General features: G+C 49.9%; 1 protein-coding gene across 1 annotated transcript in view; it reads left to right on the top strand.

Annotated features, from left to right (window-relative positions):
• MAP2K3 (mitogen-activated protein kinase kinase 3) overlaps nt 1–18,951 on the top strand; it is a 38,846-nt gene extending 19,895 nt beyond the window's left edge. The window contains exons 4-12 of the mRNA XM_049874786.1: nt 82–195; nt 491–610; nt 1,533–1,649; nt 2,662–2,713; nt 3,339–3,466; nt 3,844–3,921; nt 13,983–14,122; nt 15,489–15,534; nt 16,109–18,951. Of these exons, the coding sequence (XP_049730743.1) occupies nt 82–195; nt 491–610; nt 1,533–1,649; nt 2,662–2,713; nt 3,339–3,466; nt 3,844–3,921; nt 13,983–14,122; nt 15,489–15,534; nt 16,109–16,192 (879 nt within the window). The 3' untranslated portion in view covers nt 16,193–18,951. The remainder of the gene's footprint in view (nt 1–81; nt 196–490; nt 611–1,532; nt 1,650–2,661; nt 2,714–3,338; nt 3,467–3,843; nt 3,922–13,982; nt 14,123–15,488; nt 15,535–16,108) is intronic.
• The last annotated feature ends 734 nt before the right edge of the window (nt 18,952–19,685 follow it).

Raw genomic sequence — 19,685 nt, 5'->3', positions numbered from 1 at the left:
ACTGACTGGTCAGCTCTTTGACTTGCCCCAGTTGTCTCTACAGTACTGCCATCAACTCTCTGTCTTTTCTGTCCCCTCAAGAACTTCGAGGTGGAAGCCGATGACCTGGTGACCATCTCGGAGCTGGGCCGTGGAGCCTATGGGGTAGTGGAGAAGGTGCGACATGCCCAGAGTGGTACCATCATGGCTGTGAAGGTGAGCAGACCACACTCCGCCCCAGCCCTCCAGGGGAGCACTACAGCCGGGAGTTGCCTCGGAGAGCTGCCTGGAGGAGGAGTGGGAGCTGAGCCTGACACAGGCTCACAGGCCATTGGTTTTTTGTTCAGCTGATGAGCTTTGGTCGGCTCCCAGCTCTGCGGCTACCCTGCTGCCGAACCAGTGACGGGGCAGAGCTTTCCAGGGTAGGCTGGGCGATGGCTCTCAGAGCCCCTGGCTCTTGGCCCCCTTTGTGGCTGTTCCCCTGAGCCATGTCACACCTTCCCCCAAACAGCGGATTCGAGCCACCGTGAACTCACAGGAGCAGAAGAGGCTGCTCATGGACTTGGACATCAACATGCGGACAGTTGACTGCTTCTACACTGTCACCTTCTACGGGGCCCTCTTCAGAGAGGTATGGCCTGGTCGGGGGCTGGGCCAGTGCCCACCATCTGTCGAGCTGGCAACCCGCCATCATCATTTTGCTCAATTGGCAAACCTACTGCATGTGGGTGCTGGGACAACATGGGTGGCAGAGTCCCTGTCCTCGCAGAGGCAGCGCCGCTTGGTCCTTAGGACCCAGACGCCTGGCTTCCCCACTAGCTACTGCTCTGTGCTTCAGTTTCCCCATCTGTACAATGAAGCGAGTAATTGTCCATCCCTCCTGAAGTTGTCCTCTGCATTAGAAGACGTAGCATGGGCCTGGCCCACAGCAAGTGCTCTGCGTGGGGGGCTCGTAAGGACCATTCTCATCATCAGCAGGGTCTGAGCTGGAGTGAGGGATGTGGTGGGTGCAGGGGCCACAGTGGGAGGGGCTGCAGGGCTGGGTCCTGGGTCTGAACTGGAGCGAGGGACGTGGTGGGTGCAGGGGCTGCAGTAGGAGGGACTACAGGACAGGGTCCTGGAGGTAAGCTGGGACAAGGGACATGGTGGGTGCAGGGGCCGCAGTAGAAGGGGCTGCAGGACAGGGCACTGGAGTTGAGCTGGCTTAGCTGGCCCTGAAAGCCCCTGTTGGAGGCACATGATTGGTTCGTATTTTTATCTCTTTTCCTTGGAAAATGTCTTGGAATTAGAGATCAGATGGGGGGGGAGGGGGGCAAGAGGCAACAGAACAGGGGGGAGGCTGGTATGTGGGCCCACCAGTGTAGACAATTGGGGGGTGGCAAAAATCGGATGGATTGAGAAAGTTCGAGAGCAAGATGGAAGAACACAGGTGTGGAGCTCAGTAAAGGTGGGGGCTGAGTAGGCGGGGGCTATGTCCGAGGGTGGGCCTGGGGCTGGTGGGGGTCAGGGTACAGGCGAGATCTGCATGAGCTGACCCCTTATCTCCACTCTAGGGTGATGTGTGGATCTGTATGGAGCTTATGGACACCTCTCTGGATAAATTCTACCGGAAGGTGCTGGACAAAAACATGACAATTCCAGAGGATATTTTGGGGGAGATTGCTGTGTCGGTAAGTGGCTTTGGGCCTGGGCTGGGGCTGGAGGCCTTGGCCCTGCTCCAGTGGGCAGAGCCTGGCTGCCCTGTGGTATCCAGGGCAGAGCTGGGCCCCTGCAGCCGCTGAACCGAGACTACTGCTTCTGGGTCCCAGCCAGGACCAGAGCTTCTTGCTGAGGGCATCCGGGGGCCACACAGGCTTGACAGGTCCGTCTCTAGGCCTTCATGTTTTTCTCCCTAGCTTCCCCACAGCTTTCTGCTGTGAAGTGGCTGGTGGCTTTGAACCACCAACCTTTTCATTTGGCAGCTGAGCACTTAACCACTGTGCCACCAGGGCTCCTCTCCTAACTTCCCAGTCTCAGGAAGTTTTTCAAAAAGGACCTGAGTATTTACAACTTCCTCATTCTCAAAATGCCATGAGGCAACCCACAGGGGTACAAGCAGGATGAGGGAAAAGGATGGTAGAGATGAGCTGAATTGGGGAGAGGTTAGCATCCAAAACACATTCCTGCTGAGGTTGTAGACTTTCCCTGAGGAGAGTGAGCATCCCAGCGGCCAGGGCGAAAGGGAACTGTAGGTATATAAGTGGTGTTTCTCCATCCTGATGTGCCCATGCCCATGGACAAGTGCTCCGAGCAAGTGGACTTGGCTCTGCAGGGGTGGAGAGAGGAGCAGAAGGCTGCAGAGAGGCTGAGGTTACCTGAGGAGAGCCTGATCAGAGTGTTGATAGGCCAGGGATGTCACAGATCTGGGACTTTCGGGGTCTTAGGCTTGGGGTATTCCTGGGAAAGTCTTGGGCTTGAGACCTGGCAGACCTGGGGCAGGACGGGGGAAAGAAAGACAGGCAGCATGTCTGCAGCGGGGTTGCCCTGATAGTGGACAGCCCCAGGGGCTAGGGGCTGGGGTGTGTGTGTGGGGGGAAAGGAGACAGGGCCACACTGGGCAGGGGTGGAGTAATTGCTCTGTGCATGTCAATGCACTGCAAATAGCCCCTCCTCATCCCTTCCCCACCCCTACCCGCAATACAGATTGTGAGGGCCCTGGAGCACCTGCACAGCAAACTCTCCGTGATCCACAGAGGTGCGTGTGGGCAGGGTGAGGGTTCATGGGGGGCCTCACAGGGGACTCTCGGGGTGGGACGTGAGGGAGGGACATCATGGGGGACTTTATAGGGGGACAGGGGAAGGGGCCTCACAGGGACTCATGGTGGGGAGGTTGTGGGAGCAGGCGTGACTTGTTAGTGTATATCATTTCGTCCAGGCCCCCTAGGCGGGTGGACTTCTCCCCATTGTCAGGATGAGCAAACTGGCTCAGAGAGGCTCATGGATGATGTGCCTGGGGGATCAGGAGCTGAGCCTGACTGCCAGTCTAGGGCTCATCTCCCTGTGGCCACCTGTGATGCTCAGCACTGCCTGGACATCCCTGTGCCTCTTGGGGCCTTCTGGGACCTGTGGGTACTGCTAGGAGGAGTCCTGACTTCCGGAGTCCAGCAACAGTGGAGTCAGAAGGACCTGGCTTATGTCTCAGCTGTGCCACCACCCACTGCATGACATGGGCGAGTGGCACCACCTCCCACACCCTTAGGGTCCTCATCTGAGGACAGGCTCTTGGTGGTAGGGCATGGTATGGCCTGACACAGCTGGGTGCCATGCCTGCACCAGAACTCCATGGACAGGAGCTAAGACAACCCATTATGTCCCTGTAGACGTGAAGCCCTCCAATGTGCTCATCAACAAGGAGGGCCATGTGAAGATGTGCGACTTTGGGATTAGTGGCTACTTGGTGGACTCCGTGGCTAAGACTATGGACGCCGGCTGCAAGCCCTACATGGCCGTGAGTGCCGCCGCCCACCGGGCCCTGGGTGCGCCGCCTTGGCCAAGCAGTCCCTGCTTATCCAATGTCATTACTGGGCCCAAACTACCCCTGTTTGAATGTAAACAACACAGACCCCTATGCAGGGAGACTCTGCCTCTCTTCTAATGCCAGGGAAGTGGGCCCTGCAGCCCCTGCCCAAGGCAGGGTAGGACACCAGGTTGTACCTTGTGACCCTAGCCCTTGTTGGCCACAGTGTCTGTGGCTGTCATGTGAGGCAGCGGGATCCCTCAATGTGGGGGAGGGGGAGGAAGACTTAGTTCTTAGGGCCTTAGGTGCCCCCATCTGGGTATTCTCACCCTTGGGTATGTTATCACGACTCACTGTCCCCCCAACAGCCTGAGAGAATCAACCCGGAGCTGAACCAGAAGGGCTACAATGTCAAGTCCGATGTCTGGAGCCTCGGCATCACAATGGTAATGGGGGTCTTATCCTTGCTGGTCAGGGAGGGCTAGGAGGGGGCCTGCCTGCATCTGCGAGCCATTGGGATAACATAGTTTAGGTCCCGGAGAGAAATGTTGACCTCAAACTCTGAGAAGAAAAGGTGCCATCAAAATAACCATGTACCTCAGAGCATTGTGCAGGTGCCATTATACCCCTTCCCTGATGGTTAAATCCAATCTCTACAAGAGGATCTTGACATCTTGAGATAACTCACCCATTAAACATTTCTCACTCTGGAAGAATTCTGAAGAGCTCATGGTGATTGTTGAGAAGTCATATCCTATCACAGTAAATTAAATGAGCTCTTCATATGTACAAAATGTCAAAAGGAAAACAATGAAAATCCTTTCAGATCTTTCTCATAGTGAAGAGCGTGTTGTATGCGGGATCCAGGTGTCTTTCACTGGGCTTGGGGGATGGGGTGGGTGAGCTTCTTGACTCCGAGCCTGCATAGCCTACAATGTCACCATTGGGCAGGTGGGAAGTGGTGCCCACCTGTTACCACTGAGCTGCGTGGAGGGAGTGGTGCAGGGCTCCTCTCTGTACCCATGATTTGCCTCTAGGTCATCGAGGCACAGGGATAGTTCCAGGCCTGTGTGTGTCTCTTGTTCTGCTCAGAAGTTCCCTACTGCTCCCTGAGTCAGGGCTCAGGGCAAAGGTGAGGGTCAGGGTCATTATTTATTTTTTTGTTCACATTTGCGTTTTAGAACACTTGCTCTGGCAGGAGGGGAGAGTGGACTGGAGGGTCAGGAAAGATAGGCTGGGTGCTTCCCCACCTGCATCTAGGCAGTTGTGCGTAACAGTAGGCCTGTGGAGAAGCTGCACACAGCCACAGCTAGCATCATAAAGGAGGGCGCTGACCAGCTGGAGTGATCGTCCCCCATTTCAGCTGGTGGAGCTGATGATGTGTGTTCCAGGTATGGACTTGTCCTTAGAGTTTTGATAGTGTCACCACCTTCCCTGCCCCAGAGATCCTGGCCCCAGGGGAATTTCCCACCTGCCCTTACCCCTCTGCGGTTGGAGAGTGGACTCACCCAGTAAATAAACCAGTCAGATGGAGGATGACCCAGGGCATGGGGACCTGTGAGGTAGGGAGGAGTGGGAAGTGACCGGTGGGGGGAAGGGCCCCTACTGCAGGTGAGGAACCAGGGCAGGCATCTGGTGACTGAGTGAGGGGGCAGAGGGGTCCCAGAGACAGAGCAGCAGGCGCAAAAGGCCCTGAGGTAGCCACATACCTGATGTGCCTGGGTAGCTGGATCTGAGGGGAGATGGAAGAGAGGGCAGGTGGGAACACTGTCAGGGGTTGGTGTAGGACCAATGGAGGAGTTTTAGATTTTACTGATATTGTCATTATTATTGTTATTATATGACTGCAACTTTATTTTCTGTACTCAGTGTTTCTGTAGACAGTGACTGGGAAAGAATGAACATCAAAATAATTTTGCCACTTCTCTGACCATAAAGCAATAAAAGTAGAAATCAATAACAGAAAAAGCAGGAAAAAGAAATCAAATGCTTGGAAACGGAACAACACCTTACTCAAAAACTACTGAGTTATAGAAGACATTAAGGACAAAATAAAGATATTCATAGAATCCAATGAGAATGAAAACACTTCCTATCAGAACCTTTGGGACACAGCTAAAGCAGTGCTCAGAGGTCAGTTTATAGCAATAAATGCGCACATCCAAAAAGAAGAAAGGGCCAAAATCAAAGAATTATCCCTACAACTTGAACAAATTGAAAGAGAGCAACAAAAGAAAACTTCAGGCACCAGAAGAAAGCAAATAATAAAAATTAGAACAGAATTAAATGAAATAGAGAGCAGAAAAACATTTGAGTTAACAAGACCAAAAGCTGGTTCTTTGAAAAAATTAATAAAATTGATAAACCATTGGCCAAACTGACAAAAGAAAAGCAGGAGAGGAAGCAAATAACCCAAATAAGAAATGAGATGGGTGATGTCACAACAGACCCAATTGGAAATAATTGTATCAGGTTACTTTGAAAAATTGTACTCTAACAAATTTGAAAACCTAGAAGAAGTGGATGAATTTCTAGGAACACCCTACCTACCTAAACTAACAGAAACAGAGGTAGAACAACAAAATAAACCCATAACAAAAGAAGAGATTGAAAAGGTAATTTAAAAACTCCCAACAACAACAACAAAAAACCCTGGCCCTGACGGCTTCACTGGAGAATTCTACCAAACTTTCAGAGAAGAGTTAACACCACAACTACTAAAGGTATTTCAGAGCATAGACAAGGATGGAATACTCCCAGACTCATTCTATGAAGCCAGCATATCCCTGATACCAAAACCAGGTAAAGACACCACAAATAAAGAAAACTGCAGACCTATATCCCTCATGAACATAGATGCAAAAACCGTCAACAAAATTCTAGCCAATAGAGTTCAACAATATAAAAAAAAAAAAAAAAAATTCATCATGTCCAAATGGGATTTATACCAGGTATTCAGGGTTGGTTCAACATTAGAAAAACAATTAATGTCATCCATCATATACCATTTTTTTAAATGGGATTTATACCAGGTATTCAGGGTTGGTTCAACATTAGAAAAACAATTAATGTCATCCATCATATAAATAAAACAAAAGGCAAGAACCACATAATCTTATCAATTGATGCAGAAAAGGCATTTGACCAAGTCCAACACCCATTTATGATAAAAAGTCTCAGCAAAATAGAAATAGATGGAAAATTCCTTAGCATAATAAAGGGCATTTTTACATAGCCAACAGCCAACATCATCCTAAGTGGAAAGAGTCCGAAAGCATTCCCCTTGAGAATGAGAACCAGACAAGGATGCCCTTTATCACCACTCTTATTCAACATTGTGCTGGAAGTCCTAGCCAGAGCAATTAGGCTAGATAAAGAAATAAAGGGCATCCCTGAAGAAGCAGGAGAGCAGTGGGTTGCAGACCCCAAATTCTAGTAAAAAGACCAGACTTAATGGTCTGACTGAGACCAGAGGGATCTCAGAGGTCATGGTCCCCAGACCTTCTGTTAGCCCAAAACAGGAACCATACTCGAAGCCAATTTTCCAGACAAGGATTGGACTGGACTACGAGACAGAAAATGATACTGGTGAGGAGTGGGCTTCTTGGATCAAGTAGACACATGAGACTATCTGGGCAGCTCCTGTCTGGAGGGGAGATGCGAAGGCCAAGGGGGACAGAAGCTGGCTGAATGGACACGGATATACAGGGTGGAGGGAAGGGATGTGCTGTCTCATTAGGGGGAGGGTAACTAGGAGTATATAGCAAGGTGTGTATAAGGTTTTGTATGAGAGACTGAGTTGATGTGTAAACTTAAAGCACAATAAAAATTAAAAAAATAAAGGGCATCCAGATTGGTAAGAAAGAAGTAAAAGTATCTCTATTTGCAGATGACATGATCTTATACACAGAAAACCCTAAAGAATCCTCAACAAAACTACTGAAACTAATAGAAGAGTTCAGCAGAGAATCAGGATACAAGATAAACATACAAAAATCAGTTGGATTCCTCTATAACAACAAAGAGAATGTCCAGGAGCAAATCACCAAATCAATACCATTTACAGTGGCCCCCAAGAAGATAAAATACTTAGAAATAAATCTTACCAGAGACATAAAAGACTTATACAAAGAAAACTACAAGACGCTACTGCAAGAAACCAAAAGAGACCTATATAAGTGGAAAAATATACCTTGTACATGGATAAGAAGACTCAACATCGTAAAAATATCTGTTCTACCCAAAACGATCTATAGATACAATGTAATACTGATCGGGATTCCCATGACATTTTTTAATGAGATGGAGAAACAAATCAACTTCATATGGAAGGGAAAGAGGCCCCGGATAAGCAAAGCATTACTAAAAAAAACAAAGTGGGAGCCTCATACTACCTGATTTTAGAACATATTGTACCACCACAATAGTCAAAACAGCCTGGTACTGGTACAACAACAGATACATAGACCAATGGAACAGAACTGAGAATCCAGACAAATCCATCCACATAAGAACAGCTAATATTTGACAAAGGCCCAAAGTCTGTTAATTGGGGAAAAGACAGTCTGTTTAACAAAGAGTGCTGGCATAACTGGATATCCATCTGTAAAAAAATGAAACAAGACCTATACCTCACAGCGTGCACAGAAACTAACTCAAAATGGATCAAAGACTTAAACATAAAATCTAAAACAATAAAAATCATGGAAGAAGAAATAGGGACAATGCTAGGAGACCTAATACATGGCATAAACAGTTTACAAAACATTACTAACAATGCACAAACACCAGAAGAGAAACTAGACAACTGGGAGCTCCTAAAAATCAAGCACCTACGCTCATCCACGGTCTTCACCAGAAGAGTAAAAAGATTACCTATGGACTGGGAAAAATTTTTTGGCTATGACAAATCTGATCAGCGTCTGATCTCTAAAATCTATGTGATACTGTGAAAACTCAACAACAATAAGACAAATAACCCAATTAAAAATTGGGTAAAGGACATGAACAGGCACTTCACCAAAGAAGACATTCAGGTGGCTAACAGATACATGAGGAAATGTTCATGATCATTAGCCATTAGAGAAATGCAAATCAAAACTAAATGAGATACCATCTCACCCCAACAAGGCTGGCATTAATCCAGAAAACACAAAATAATAAATGGTGGAGAGGTTGTGGAGAGACTGGAACACTTATACACTGCTGGTGGGAATGTCAAATGATACAACCACTTTGGAAATTGATTTGGTGCTTCCTTAGAAAGCTAGAAATAGAACTACTATACGATCCAGCAATCCCACTCCTTGGAATATATCCTGGAGAAATAAGAGCCTTTACACAAACAGACATATGCACACCCATGTTCATTGCAGCACTGTTTACAATAACAAAAAAAAATAGAAGCGACCAAGGTGCCTGTTGACGGATAAATGGATAAATAAATTATGGTGTATTCACATAATGGGTTACTATGCAACAATTAAGAGCAATGATGAATCCATGAAACATCTCATAACATGGAGGAATCTGGAAGGCATTATGCTGAGTGAAATTAGTTGCAAAAGGACAAATATTGTATGAAACCACTATTATGAGAACTCAAGAAATAGTTTAAACACAGAATAAAATATTTTTTGATGGTTACTAGGGTGAGAAGGGAGAGGGGTATTCACTAATTAGATGTAGATAAGAACTATTTTAGGTGAAGGGAAAGACAACACACAATACAAGAGAGGTTAGCACAACTGGACTAAACCAAAAGCAAAGAAGTTTCATGAATACAACCAAACACTTCGAAGGTCAGAGTAGCAGGGACGGGGGTCTGGGGACCATGGTTTCAGGGGACATCTAGGTCAATTGGCATAACAAAATGTATTAAGAAAACATTCTGCATTCCACTTTGGTGAGTGGCATCTGGGGTCTTAAATGCTAGCAAGTGGCCATCTAAGATGCATCAGTTGATCTCAATACACCTGAGGGAGCAAAGGAGAATGAAGAACACCAAAGACACAAGGTAAATATGAGCCCAAGAGACAGAAAAGGCCACTTAAACCAGAGACTACATCAGCCTGAGACCAGAAGTAGATGGTGCCTGGCTACAACCGATGACTGCCCTGACAGAGAACACAACAGAGAATCCCTGATGGAGCAGGAGAACAGTGGGATGCAGACCTCACATTCTTGTAAAAAGACCAGACTTAAGGGTCTGACTGAGACTGGAGGGATCTGGGAGGTCATGATCCTGGGACCTTCTGTTAGCCCAAGACTGGAACCATTCCCAAAGCTAACTCTTCAGACAGGGATTGGACTGAAGTGTAAGACAGAAAATGATACTGGTGAAGAGTGAGCTTCTTGGCTCAAGTGGATGCATGAGACTATGTGGGCAGCTTCTGTCTGGAGACAAGATGAGAAGGCAGAGCAGGGACAGGAGCTTTGAATGGTCATGGGGAATACAGGGTGGAGAGGAGGAGTGTGCTGTCTCATTAGGGGAGAGCAGCTAGGAGTACATAGCAAGGTGTGTATAAGTTTTTGTATGAGAGACTGACTTGATTTGTAAACTTCCACTTAAAAAAAAAATTAAAGCACAATAAAAAAATTTTTCTTGTCAGGGAGGTGGAATTGGGGTGGTGTCTTTGTTTTGCTTAATATTGTTGAGACATCATTTTTTCAGTTAAACTCTTTCATTTTGAAGTAGAGGTGAATATTCTAAACCTGAAGGGGTAACAGTATATTCATAGGTAAGAGTTTTCTAATTCCTGAGTTAATTTTATTACTACATTTTTTCTCCTTAATTTCTTTTTTTTGGATGACATGTGTTTTCAGTATTGAAATGCATGCTATTTGTGTTTAAATTTTTGGTTGGTAATATACATTTTGAGAAATGTGATCTGGTAATAACAAGTCACCAATGAGGTGAGTGGCACTGTGGTGCCACTGATCTGGGGTGTTACAGTATACCATTGAGAGCTTTGATTACTTTATCTTGGGCGCCTTTCTATTAGGTTACTTGGGATACCTCTGGTTTTCCAAAGATGACACAGAAAAGCAAAACAAACCCATCAGGTCTCCCTAACTATCATAAAAAAAAAAAAAAAAACCCAGTGCCGTCGAGTCGATTCATACAGGAAAGCAATAATTATGCCTGCAAGCTTTATGTTACAGAAATAAAGGGGAAAAAAAGGCAAATGTTTCCAAAACGACCACATCCAGGAAGCATCACCTAATAGAATGCTCAGCCTGTACAGTAACGAGGCTCTGACTCTGGTCTGAGTGTCACACATTTCAAAAGGAACCCACCTTAACTGTAAATGCCTTAGAACCGGAATAACACCTTACCTCTGAGGTCCACAGGCATCACAGTGGCTGGCATACCGTTTATGCCAATGGTAATGAAAAAATTAAAAAATAAAAAGAAGAGGTTCTTTTTATCCAGAGAGACCACACTAAACTGGCTGGATGCATGGAATCTAACTCATGGTCACATCACACACACATACCTATACACACCTGGTTCCCCTCCCTCTTCATTCCCCACCTTCTCCCCCCCCCCCTTTGTTTTATTTGTCCATCATCATTTTTGGGGACCCACCCTGTCCCAGTGGCCTCCTAATGTCCACACTGGAACTTGGCCAAGTGTGTGCTAAGTGTGTGCCTCAGGTGTCAGCATGCTGTGTGTCAGGCCACTCCAAAACCCACTGACTTGGAGCAACAAGGGTCGTTATTTCTCAAGTGTCTGCAGTATGGGCTGGGCTGTTCCGGGTGACTCTTCTGCTCCACCTGGCAGTGGCTGGGGCACTCATGGGCTATATGCAGCTGGCAGTCTTCACAGTCACGGTGACCCTTTGTATGGCTCAGAAATGTGGCCGGTTTAGGCCTCCTTTCAGCATAGAGCAGTCAGGAGAGTTGGAACCCTTTTCTGGTGGAAGGCTTCCAAAAAGGAAGTCCACCTCAGGGCCTGGCCTGGAGCTGGCCCAGCACCACTTCCGTTTCATTTTATTGGCCAGTGCTAGTCAGAGGCCGGCCTGGACTTGAGGGCGGGGGAAGGGACCCCACCTCATGGTGGGTGGAGTGGCGGGCACACAGAGCAGGGGAGGTGGGGGGAACCACCTTTGGAGAGTAGCAACCATTGTACAGATTAGAGTTTTCCCCCAGGTCATAGAATTAATTAAATGTAAAAATACAGAGGGAAAATAAAAGGAAGAAAAAAATCATAGTACCATTCAACAAAACACATCTTTCCCCCATTGCTAACTCCCAACAGTATACATTTCCTTCTGGAATTTTTTCGTTGCCTTTTTCGCACATACCCATTCAGACTTCTCCACTTAACATTACAGCATTCATGTATCTCTGATTGTTGTAAACTCCTCATATGCATCTTTCTGGAGGCCCTGGGTAGTGCAAACAGTTAACGCACCTCTACCCGGAGGCTCTTTGGAAGAAAGACCCGGCCATCTACTTCTGAAAACTCAGCAGTTTGAAAACCCTGTGGAGCGCAGTTCTACTCTGACACATGGGGTCGCCATGAGTCAAAGTCGACTCGATGGCAGCCGGGCCTGGAACATTTGGGAAGGCTCTTGGCCCATAATCAACACTGACCAAGTGTTGATGTTCGTATTATTGTGAACGTTTGAGGTTTTACAGGGGTGTAGTGGGCCCTCGTTGTTTGTGGATTCCACGCTTGCAAATCTGCCCACTCGCTAAAATTTACCTGTAGCCCCCAAGTCAGTGCTTGTGGTCCTTTCACCGTCCTTCATGGGTGTGCGCAGAGCAGTGGAAAATCTGAGTGACTGCCGCGTGCGCTCGCAGCTGAGGTCCCACCAGGTGACGCTCTGCTCCTTGCTTCAGCTCTCGTCCTGTAAACAGCATCCTTTCTGTGGTCTCTTTAGTGCCATGTTTGTAACAATATTGGGAGCTTTTGTTGGTGATTGCACTGTTTAGAAGCTTCCTAAGCATAGTAAAGTGTTGTCTTGTGAGTGTCTAGGTGACACTGTGAGGCGCCTCTCCATGCCCAGGTGTGGCAGCAACTTTGTTTTCCGTTTTTTGAGCTTTTTAGAAAAATTATCAAGAGGGGGGTAACTTGGTCAAAGGTTTGGACAATTTGCTTCCCTACTTATAAACACTGGCAGGTGCTGACTCCTTCTCTGGTGGCCCTTACAGAACCCTCCCTCCTGCATGTTGGAATCAGCCAACATTCTAAGAAAAGCACCCGACTCAGGAGGTTTGTGGTATGAAAACAGACACACACAGATGCATAGATATGCAGGCACAGACACAATGCCCCACACAGGCACACACACAGAATCACAAATATACACACACATTGCACACACAAACACCGATACACACACAGTCATGCACACTCACCCACGTCGCTGCATTGTGCATGCCCTGGTATGTGCTGCATTTGTGCCTCTGGGCTAATGGGAAGGTACTTTTTTAGCATCATCATCGGCGATTGGTTTGCGCACCAGTTGCCCGCACACCCACGCTGTCTGTTTGGGCCATGGCTTCTTGGCTCTGTGTGCCTGTGGGCTGCCAGCAAGGGCACTGTGCTAGAGTCACAGCATCCCTGTGCTCCTCCAGACAGAGGCCAGGCTTGCCTGGGTCCTTGTTTTCATCCCAGCTGTCACGATTGGAATCCAGAATCTGACTTCACACCAACTCCTGGCAGCGTTCGGGGCTGGGTGCCTGGAGGGTGCCCGTGGGAGTCACAACCATGCAGGAGAGATGAGACCCAATGTGGCCAGGAGGTCAGAGAAAAACAGTGATGAGGGCAGGAAGGGGAAGGCTTCCTGGAGGAGGAGGCATCGTAGATGGGCCTTATAGGATGTCAGTAGGCGGGGATGGGAGGCTTTAGGGCGGAGGAGGGGTTGCAAACTTAAACACCTGCTGGGGCCAGGCAGGCAGCACCAATCACATGTGTCTTCCATCCAGCAGCCCTTCCATGAACATGGGGGCAGATGTGTGTGAGAGTTGTTTGACTTCCCGTCCACATCCTCTGTCATTAAAAATGATGGGATGCTGTGTCTGTATTGGGGAGACATTGGGGAGGGGTGGCTTGTGGCTGACAGAAGTGGACACTGTCTGAGGGCTCTGGTGATTGCTGCCTGCCAGGAGTGGCCCAGGGGTGCCTTTTCCTGTCCTTTTCCCAGATCGATTAGAACCTGGGGTTTTACATAAAACCTCCCTGCTTCAGAGTGATTTAAAGCACATGATGGAGAAAGTGGTCCCACATAGGGCAAGGCTTGCTCCATACACGGTGTCTTAAGGCAGGGTCAGAAGAGCTACGGGTGGCGGCTTTGCTTTCACCTTTGGTCTGATGCTGCAGTTGTGTTGGAAAGGTCAGCCAGAGCAGCCCTTGGCCCACATGGTGGCCCAGCTCCTGGGAGCCAGTCCACGGTGGGCAGGCCCCCATGATGCCCTGCACCCTGTTTTCAGGTGCAGGGTGGGTTCATCTGGTGACCAGGGCCATGCTGACCTCGGTAACACTGTCCCTCTGCAGATTGAGATGGCCATCCTGCGGTTTCCTTATGAGTCCTGGGGGACCCCGTTCCAACAGCTGAAGCAGGTGGTAGAGGAGCCGTCCCCCCAGCTCCCAGCTGACCGGTTCTCTCCTGAGTTTGTGGACTTCACTGCACAGTGGTGAGTTTCCTGTCCTCCCCAGGGCCCAGTCTGTACCCCTTCCTACACCCCCTCCCCGCCCTGGACCCTTAACAACACACCCCCAAACAACATAGTATTGAAATATGTAAGGCAGAAATTGCTAAAGAGTATAAGGGAAATTTGATAAAACTCTGGTTCTGGTAAACCAGTTGCCATTGAGTCGATTCCCACTCACAGCAACCTTATAGGACGCAACAGAACTGTCACATAGGGTTTCCAAGGAGTAGCTGGTGGCTTCGAACTGCCGACCTTTTGGTTAGCAGCCAAGCTCTTAACCACTGCGCCACGAGGGCTTCTCTGGTCCTAGTACCAAAACCAAACCAAACCCAGTGCCATCGAGTCGATTCTGACTCATAGCAACCCTATAGGACAGAGTAGAACTGCATCATAGAGTTTCCAAGGAGCGCCTGGCGGGTTCGAACTGCAGACCTCTTGGTTAGCAGCTGTAGGACTTAACCGCTATGCCACCAGGGTTTCCCTGGTCCTAGTAAGAGACTTTAATCCAATCCTTCCACCAGTGGACAGACTAGGTGGATCAAAATAAAAGTATATGAATAATTTGAATAATATACCGGACAAGTTTGCACTGGTTGACGTTTAGGACTTTGTGCCAAAGTAAAGAATGCCTGCAGGACTCTTATGAGCATTAATCATATTCGAGCTTCCAGAGGAAGTATCAGTAAATTATTCCCCAAAGGCGGATCACATAGGCCATGTTCTCTGACCGTAGTGCAATAAAACTAGGTGAAGAAAAGCTACCTGGAAACTAAAAAGAAATTTTTCTAAATAACTCTTGGGTTAAGAGATTTCAAAACATAAAATTACAACTGGAAGTGAAAAGCAATGAGAACACAAAATATCAACATTTATGTGTTATAGGAAAGAGACACTTAGAGGAAAATCCATAGCCTTTATTTCTCTTATTAGAAAATAAGACTGAAGATAAATGAGCTGGGCAGTCATTGGCCACCTTGACCCCCTTTAACTGAGGCCTCTCCTCTCTCAGGATGATAAGGAATTTCCTCTCCAGATTAAAGGCCTTGAGTCTGAGTATATATGTGATTCTCAGTGTAGTAGTTCACTATCAGAAGGGACTTTGGAAATTATAGAGACAAGGAAACTAAGGCCCAGACAGGTGAGGAAACTTGACCCAGGTCTCTAGTTTGCACCCGTGGATTCCACTCTGTCCTTGGGAGCCCCCAGAATTGTCCCCCTCTCCCTCTCTAAGCCCAGGTGCACTTGTGTGCTCCCTGGCTGCCCAGTCAGGGCCTGGGGCTGGCCTGCCTGGGGCTGCTGGCCTCCCTGTCTGTCTCCCCCAGCCTTAGCCTGCCCTGTTCTCTCCTAGCCTGAGGAAGAACCCCGCGGAGCGCATGAGCTACCTGGAGCTGATGGTGAGTGTGGGGTGGATGACCTGCCTGCTGTCTTTTGGGCTCTCTGAGGAGGCCTGTCCCCATGCCCAGAGGTGGGCACCTTCATTAATTCATTTATGCACAAGTCACTCATTCGCTCATGCTCTCTGGGGCTCCCTGCTCCATGCCAGGCCCTGCAGAGGGCAGTGCCAGGGCAGGTGGTATGGTGGGGCTAGAGGAATGGCGAGCTATTTTACCCAGAGGTATCAGGGAAGGCTTCACAGAGGAGGTACCATTTGAACTGCACCTGGAAGGATAAAGAAGGGTTACCTACTGATGATAGGAAGGGTGGAAGGCCTAGCATGGGCAGAGGCCTGGCGTGTGTGGAGAAAAGTGTGAAGCTTAGTTTGGCTGGAGGGTGACCGTAAGCAGGCCGAGGGAGAGCCCTGAACCTGTTTCCAACAGTCAGGGCAGGCTTGCAGGGCAGAGATCTTAGAAGGATGAGTAGGCATTTGCCAGCAGGGGAAGTGGGTCCTGGGCCAGGGGAGCAAGCGGGAGGTGGCCCAGCTCCCCCACCTGCACCCATGGTGACTGTGCCTCCTCCTCTGACCCCCAGGAGCACCCTTTCTTCACCTTGCACAAAACCAAGAAGACAGACATTGCTGCCTTCGTGAAGGAGATCCTGGGGGAGGACTCGTAGGGGTGGGGCCTTGGACCCCCCCACCCCCAGCCCTCAGAGCACCTCAGTTCCTGTCTGCTGGGGCAGTGCTGACCCACGTCTATAAGCTACTGCCACTTGGCCTTGGGGCGCCTGGAGGAGCTGGGGGGCTGTTCCCACCTGGCTCTGCAGCAGGCCGTCTTCCCAGGTGCCAAAGAACCGGTCCATCGGGGGCACCGAGCCAGGCCCAGGAGCCCCCAGCCCCACCAGTGCCTCTGCCCTTGCTGCTTCAAGGACCCCAAGCCTCCAGCCCTCCAAATCCTAGACTTGGAGGGGCCTGGAGGTTCAGCTGAAGCTCCCTTCTGGGGCTCTGGGCACCCCACTGGACCCTGCTGCCCCTCACAGCCTGTGTGGACAGCCACTGCACTGGCCAGGCCCCAGATGCCACCAAGTTGTATATTTTTTTATCTCTTGACTAAATGGACTTTGCGCACTTTGGTCCAGCGTGGCCATACCTGCTGGCCCACCATCGGTGAGGGGACATGACGGGGATGAGCCATGTGGGTCACCGAGATGCCAGGAGCTGCCCGAGGCCTTCACCCAGCACTGGCAGACGGGACCTCACAGGGCACTCAGTTGCCAACCCCACTCCCCCACCTCTAGGGAGCATCGTTTCATCTTTTTTTTTTTTTTTTAATTTATCCTCTGTGGGTTGTTTCTTTTGCTTTGTGGGTTTGGCTGTTTTTTCTTGCATGGTTTGGAGCCCATCGTTTCTCTCGCCCCCTAGGGGACCTGCAGGCCAGGCAGCTCCCTCTGCTCCAGGGCGCCATCCAGCCCTGTCTCCTGGGACTGGCTCGACAAGGGCTGTGGACTTTAGTGTTGTTTTTTTAAAAAAAAGGAAAATCTATTTTTTGCAGAAAGGACTGCCCACTCTGGGGCCTTCTTCCTGACTGGTTGGCGTTTCCTAGTTGCTGTTTTAATTTAAAAAAAAAAAAAAAAAAAAGTGGGAAGAGGTTGTGTGAAACTGTGTGAGACAGCGACCAGCCCTGCTCCTTGGGCATGTATGCTGCCCCAGAAGGTCTCCTCACCCCGGGCAGGGCCTGGGCAGTGTGAGCAGGAGTGGGGGCTGCTGACCCACCAGGGCCCTGCCCTCAGCAGGCCTTTTCTCAAGGAGAAAACGTGGATTCCCAGTAGGCTGTGATGGAGCACAGCATTCAGGGCCATCTGGGCACCAGAACAGGCCAGCACACTCTGCTGTTAGGACAGTGCCAGTCCCCAGCCACAAGGAGAGTGGTGGTACCAGGCACAGAGAGTGGCCACCACACCACACATGGTGCCCAGTGCTCTCACTGCCTCTAATGCTACACCGGCTGCTCTGGGGTGGTTATGTTCTCATCCCCAGAGTACATGTGGGACCCAGGCCCAGAGAGCGAAGTAACTTCACCAGAGCCACACAGCTGACAATGTGACAATGTCCTAATTCACACCCAGACCATCTGGGGAAATCCTGGTGGTATAGTGGTTAAGTGCTATGGCTGCTAACCAAAGGGTCGGCAGTTCACATCCACCAGGCGCTCCTGGGAAACTCTATGGGGCAGTTCTACTCTGTCCTGTAGGGTCGCTATGAGTTGGAATTGACTCGGCGGCACTGGGTTTGGTTTGTTTGGTTACACCATCTGCCTTCAAATGATCATGGAGGTTTGTGGGAGCACATATGGAGAAAACCTGGCGGGAGGAAGTGATGTTGAACTGAAATTTAAAAGATGAGAACGGAGAGAAGGGCTCCAGGCAGAGGGAGCAGTATGTGCAAAGGCCCAGAGGTGCCGAAGGAAGCCCTGTGGGGTTAGTCTGAGAGCATGAGGGCTGTGGAGCGAGATAAAGCCATGGAAGGCTTTGACATCAGAGAGCCCAGCTCCACCATTGAGCCTATTCTGTGGGCAAATCTGAGCTCATTCCCTCATCTGAAAACCACAAAGACTCTTGGTGCCCTTGGAAATGGTATCCAGTTCCTTGTCACAGATAGAGAAAGGGGCTTGGGGACAGGAAGTGCACCCTGTGAAGGCCACCTTGCCAGGGTTCAGTCTGGTTCCAAAATCCTTGAGGCCTGGGCTGGGGCAGAAACCCTCCTTCATCAGACTGATGCAGAAGGGCATTTTGTTTGCTCAACAAGAACTGTGTTTGGCTTCAGGCACAGTTGGATTCAGGGGCTCAGTTAATGTCCTGAAGAATTTGTCTCCTCTATAGCTGTTTTTCTCACACTCCCCTCATGGGAACAGGTCAGGACCCCTGGGCCCATGGGCTCAGTGTTCCAGCCCAGGTCCTAGGGCTGCTCTCATTGGCTAGGAAGGGTTCACGTGCTCACCCCAAACCCAATCACAGACCAGAGGTGGAGTGTGCATTGAGGGGAGTTGCCCAGCCTTGCCTCAAGATCTGAGCTAGGCCCCCATGTCCCTCATCCCAGAAGGAGGTTTTGGGTCCTCATGAGGGGTGGCTCTCTAGGTCTATCCACCACTCCTCCCACCCTCAGCTCAGCCAGAAGCAAGTTAGGCTCTTGCCTCCAGACAGCCCTCAGCTGGGACAGGCCTCTCTGCCTGTGAACAACCCTTTTGTGGGTCAGAGCATGCAGGGGCATTTGTCCCCCTCTCTCCCTCAGGTTAGTTTTTCTCCCTCAGGTAGGCTTGCTCTCACCACAGGGCCTTTGCATTGGCTGTGCCCTCTGCCTGGAGCGCTCTCTTTCCCCCTACCCCCCAGATATCCCTGAAGCTGGCTCCCGTTCACAATTCCCGTCTCCAGTGTTCCTTCCCTGGGAAGGCTTTCCTGACCACCCTGGCTCAGATAGTCTCCTCCCCACCCGGCCCAACACGTCTAGCTAATTACTCTGCTTTGTGTAGGCAGAGTTTGATCTACCGCTGTGCCTCATAAGAATCAGGGTGAATCAAGCCTAGAATAGGCCCGACTCCTGAAGGGCACTCAGTCTTTCTAGAGTGAGTACGCGAATGAATGAGTGCGGCAGTGAACGGGCCGCCCTGTGTGCGCGCGCCCTGTCTTCCCCCAGTCCGAGAGCGCGGCCTCAGTCGTCTCCCCCTGCGGCCGCCAGGGGGCGACAGAACCCCGACCTTAACAGCGGCCCCCGGAGCCCCGCCCGAGCCCCGCCCGAGAGAGCTCTGCAGACCGGACCGGGGCACCACAGGGTAGGGGATGGCCACAGCCAGCCACAAACTGGGCAGGGGTGGGTTGTGGGGGGAAGGGACGGGGATTTTCGGAAGCGGGTAGGGGCCTGCGCTGGAGCTCCGCTCTGCCCCAGCATCCGAGCCCACTGGCCTGCTTGTTCTATGGAGACGCAGGGGCTGCTCTGTGCCTGCAGCAGTCCTAGGGTCACAGGACGTGAGGCCAGATTCGTCCACAGATTCTCACTGGGGCACCACGCTCTGGGTCTGGCAAATCTCTCTACAGTTTACAGAGTGCTGTATCACTTGCAAAAGTACTCTACAATTTGCAAACTACTACAGTTTCAGATACTTTATAGTTTGCAAGT

Source organism: Elephas maximus, chromosome 2 (assembly GCF_024166365.1).
Source record: "Elephas maximus indicus isolate mEleMax1 chromosome 2, mEleMax1 primary haplotype, whole genome shotgun sequence".
Taxonomy (NCBI): domain Eukaryota; kingdom Metazoa; phylum Chordata; class Mammalia; order Proboscidea; family Elephantidae; genus Elephas; species Elephas maximus.
This window is presented reverse-complemented; position numbering and strand designations above follow the sequence as displayed.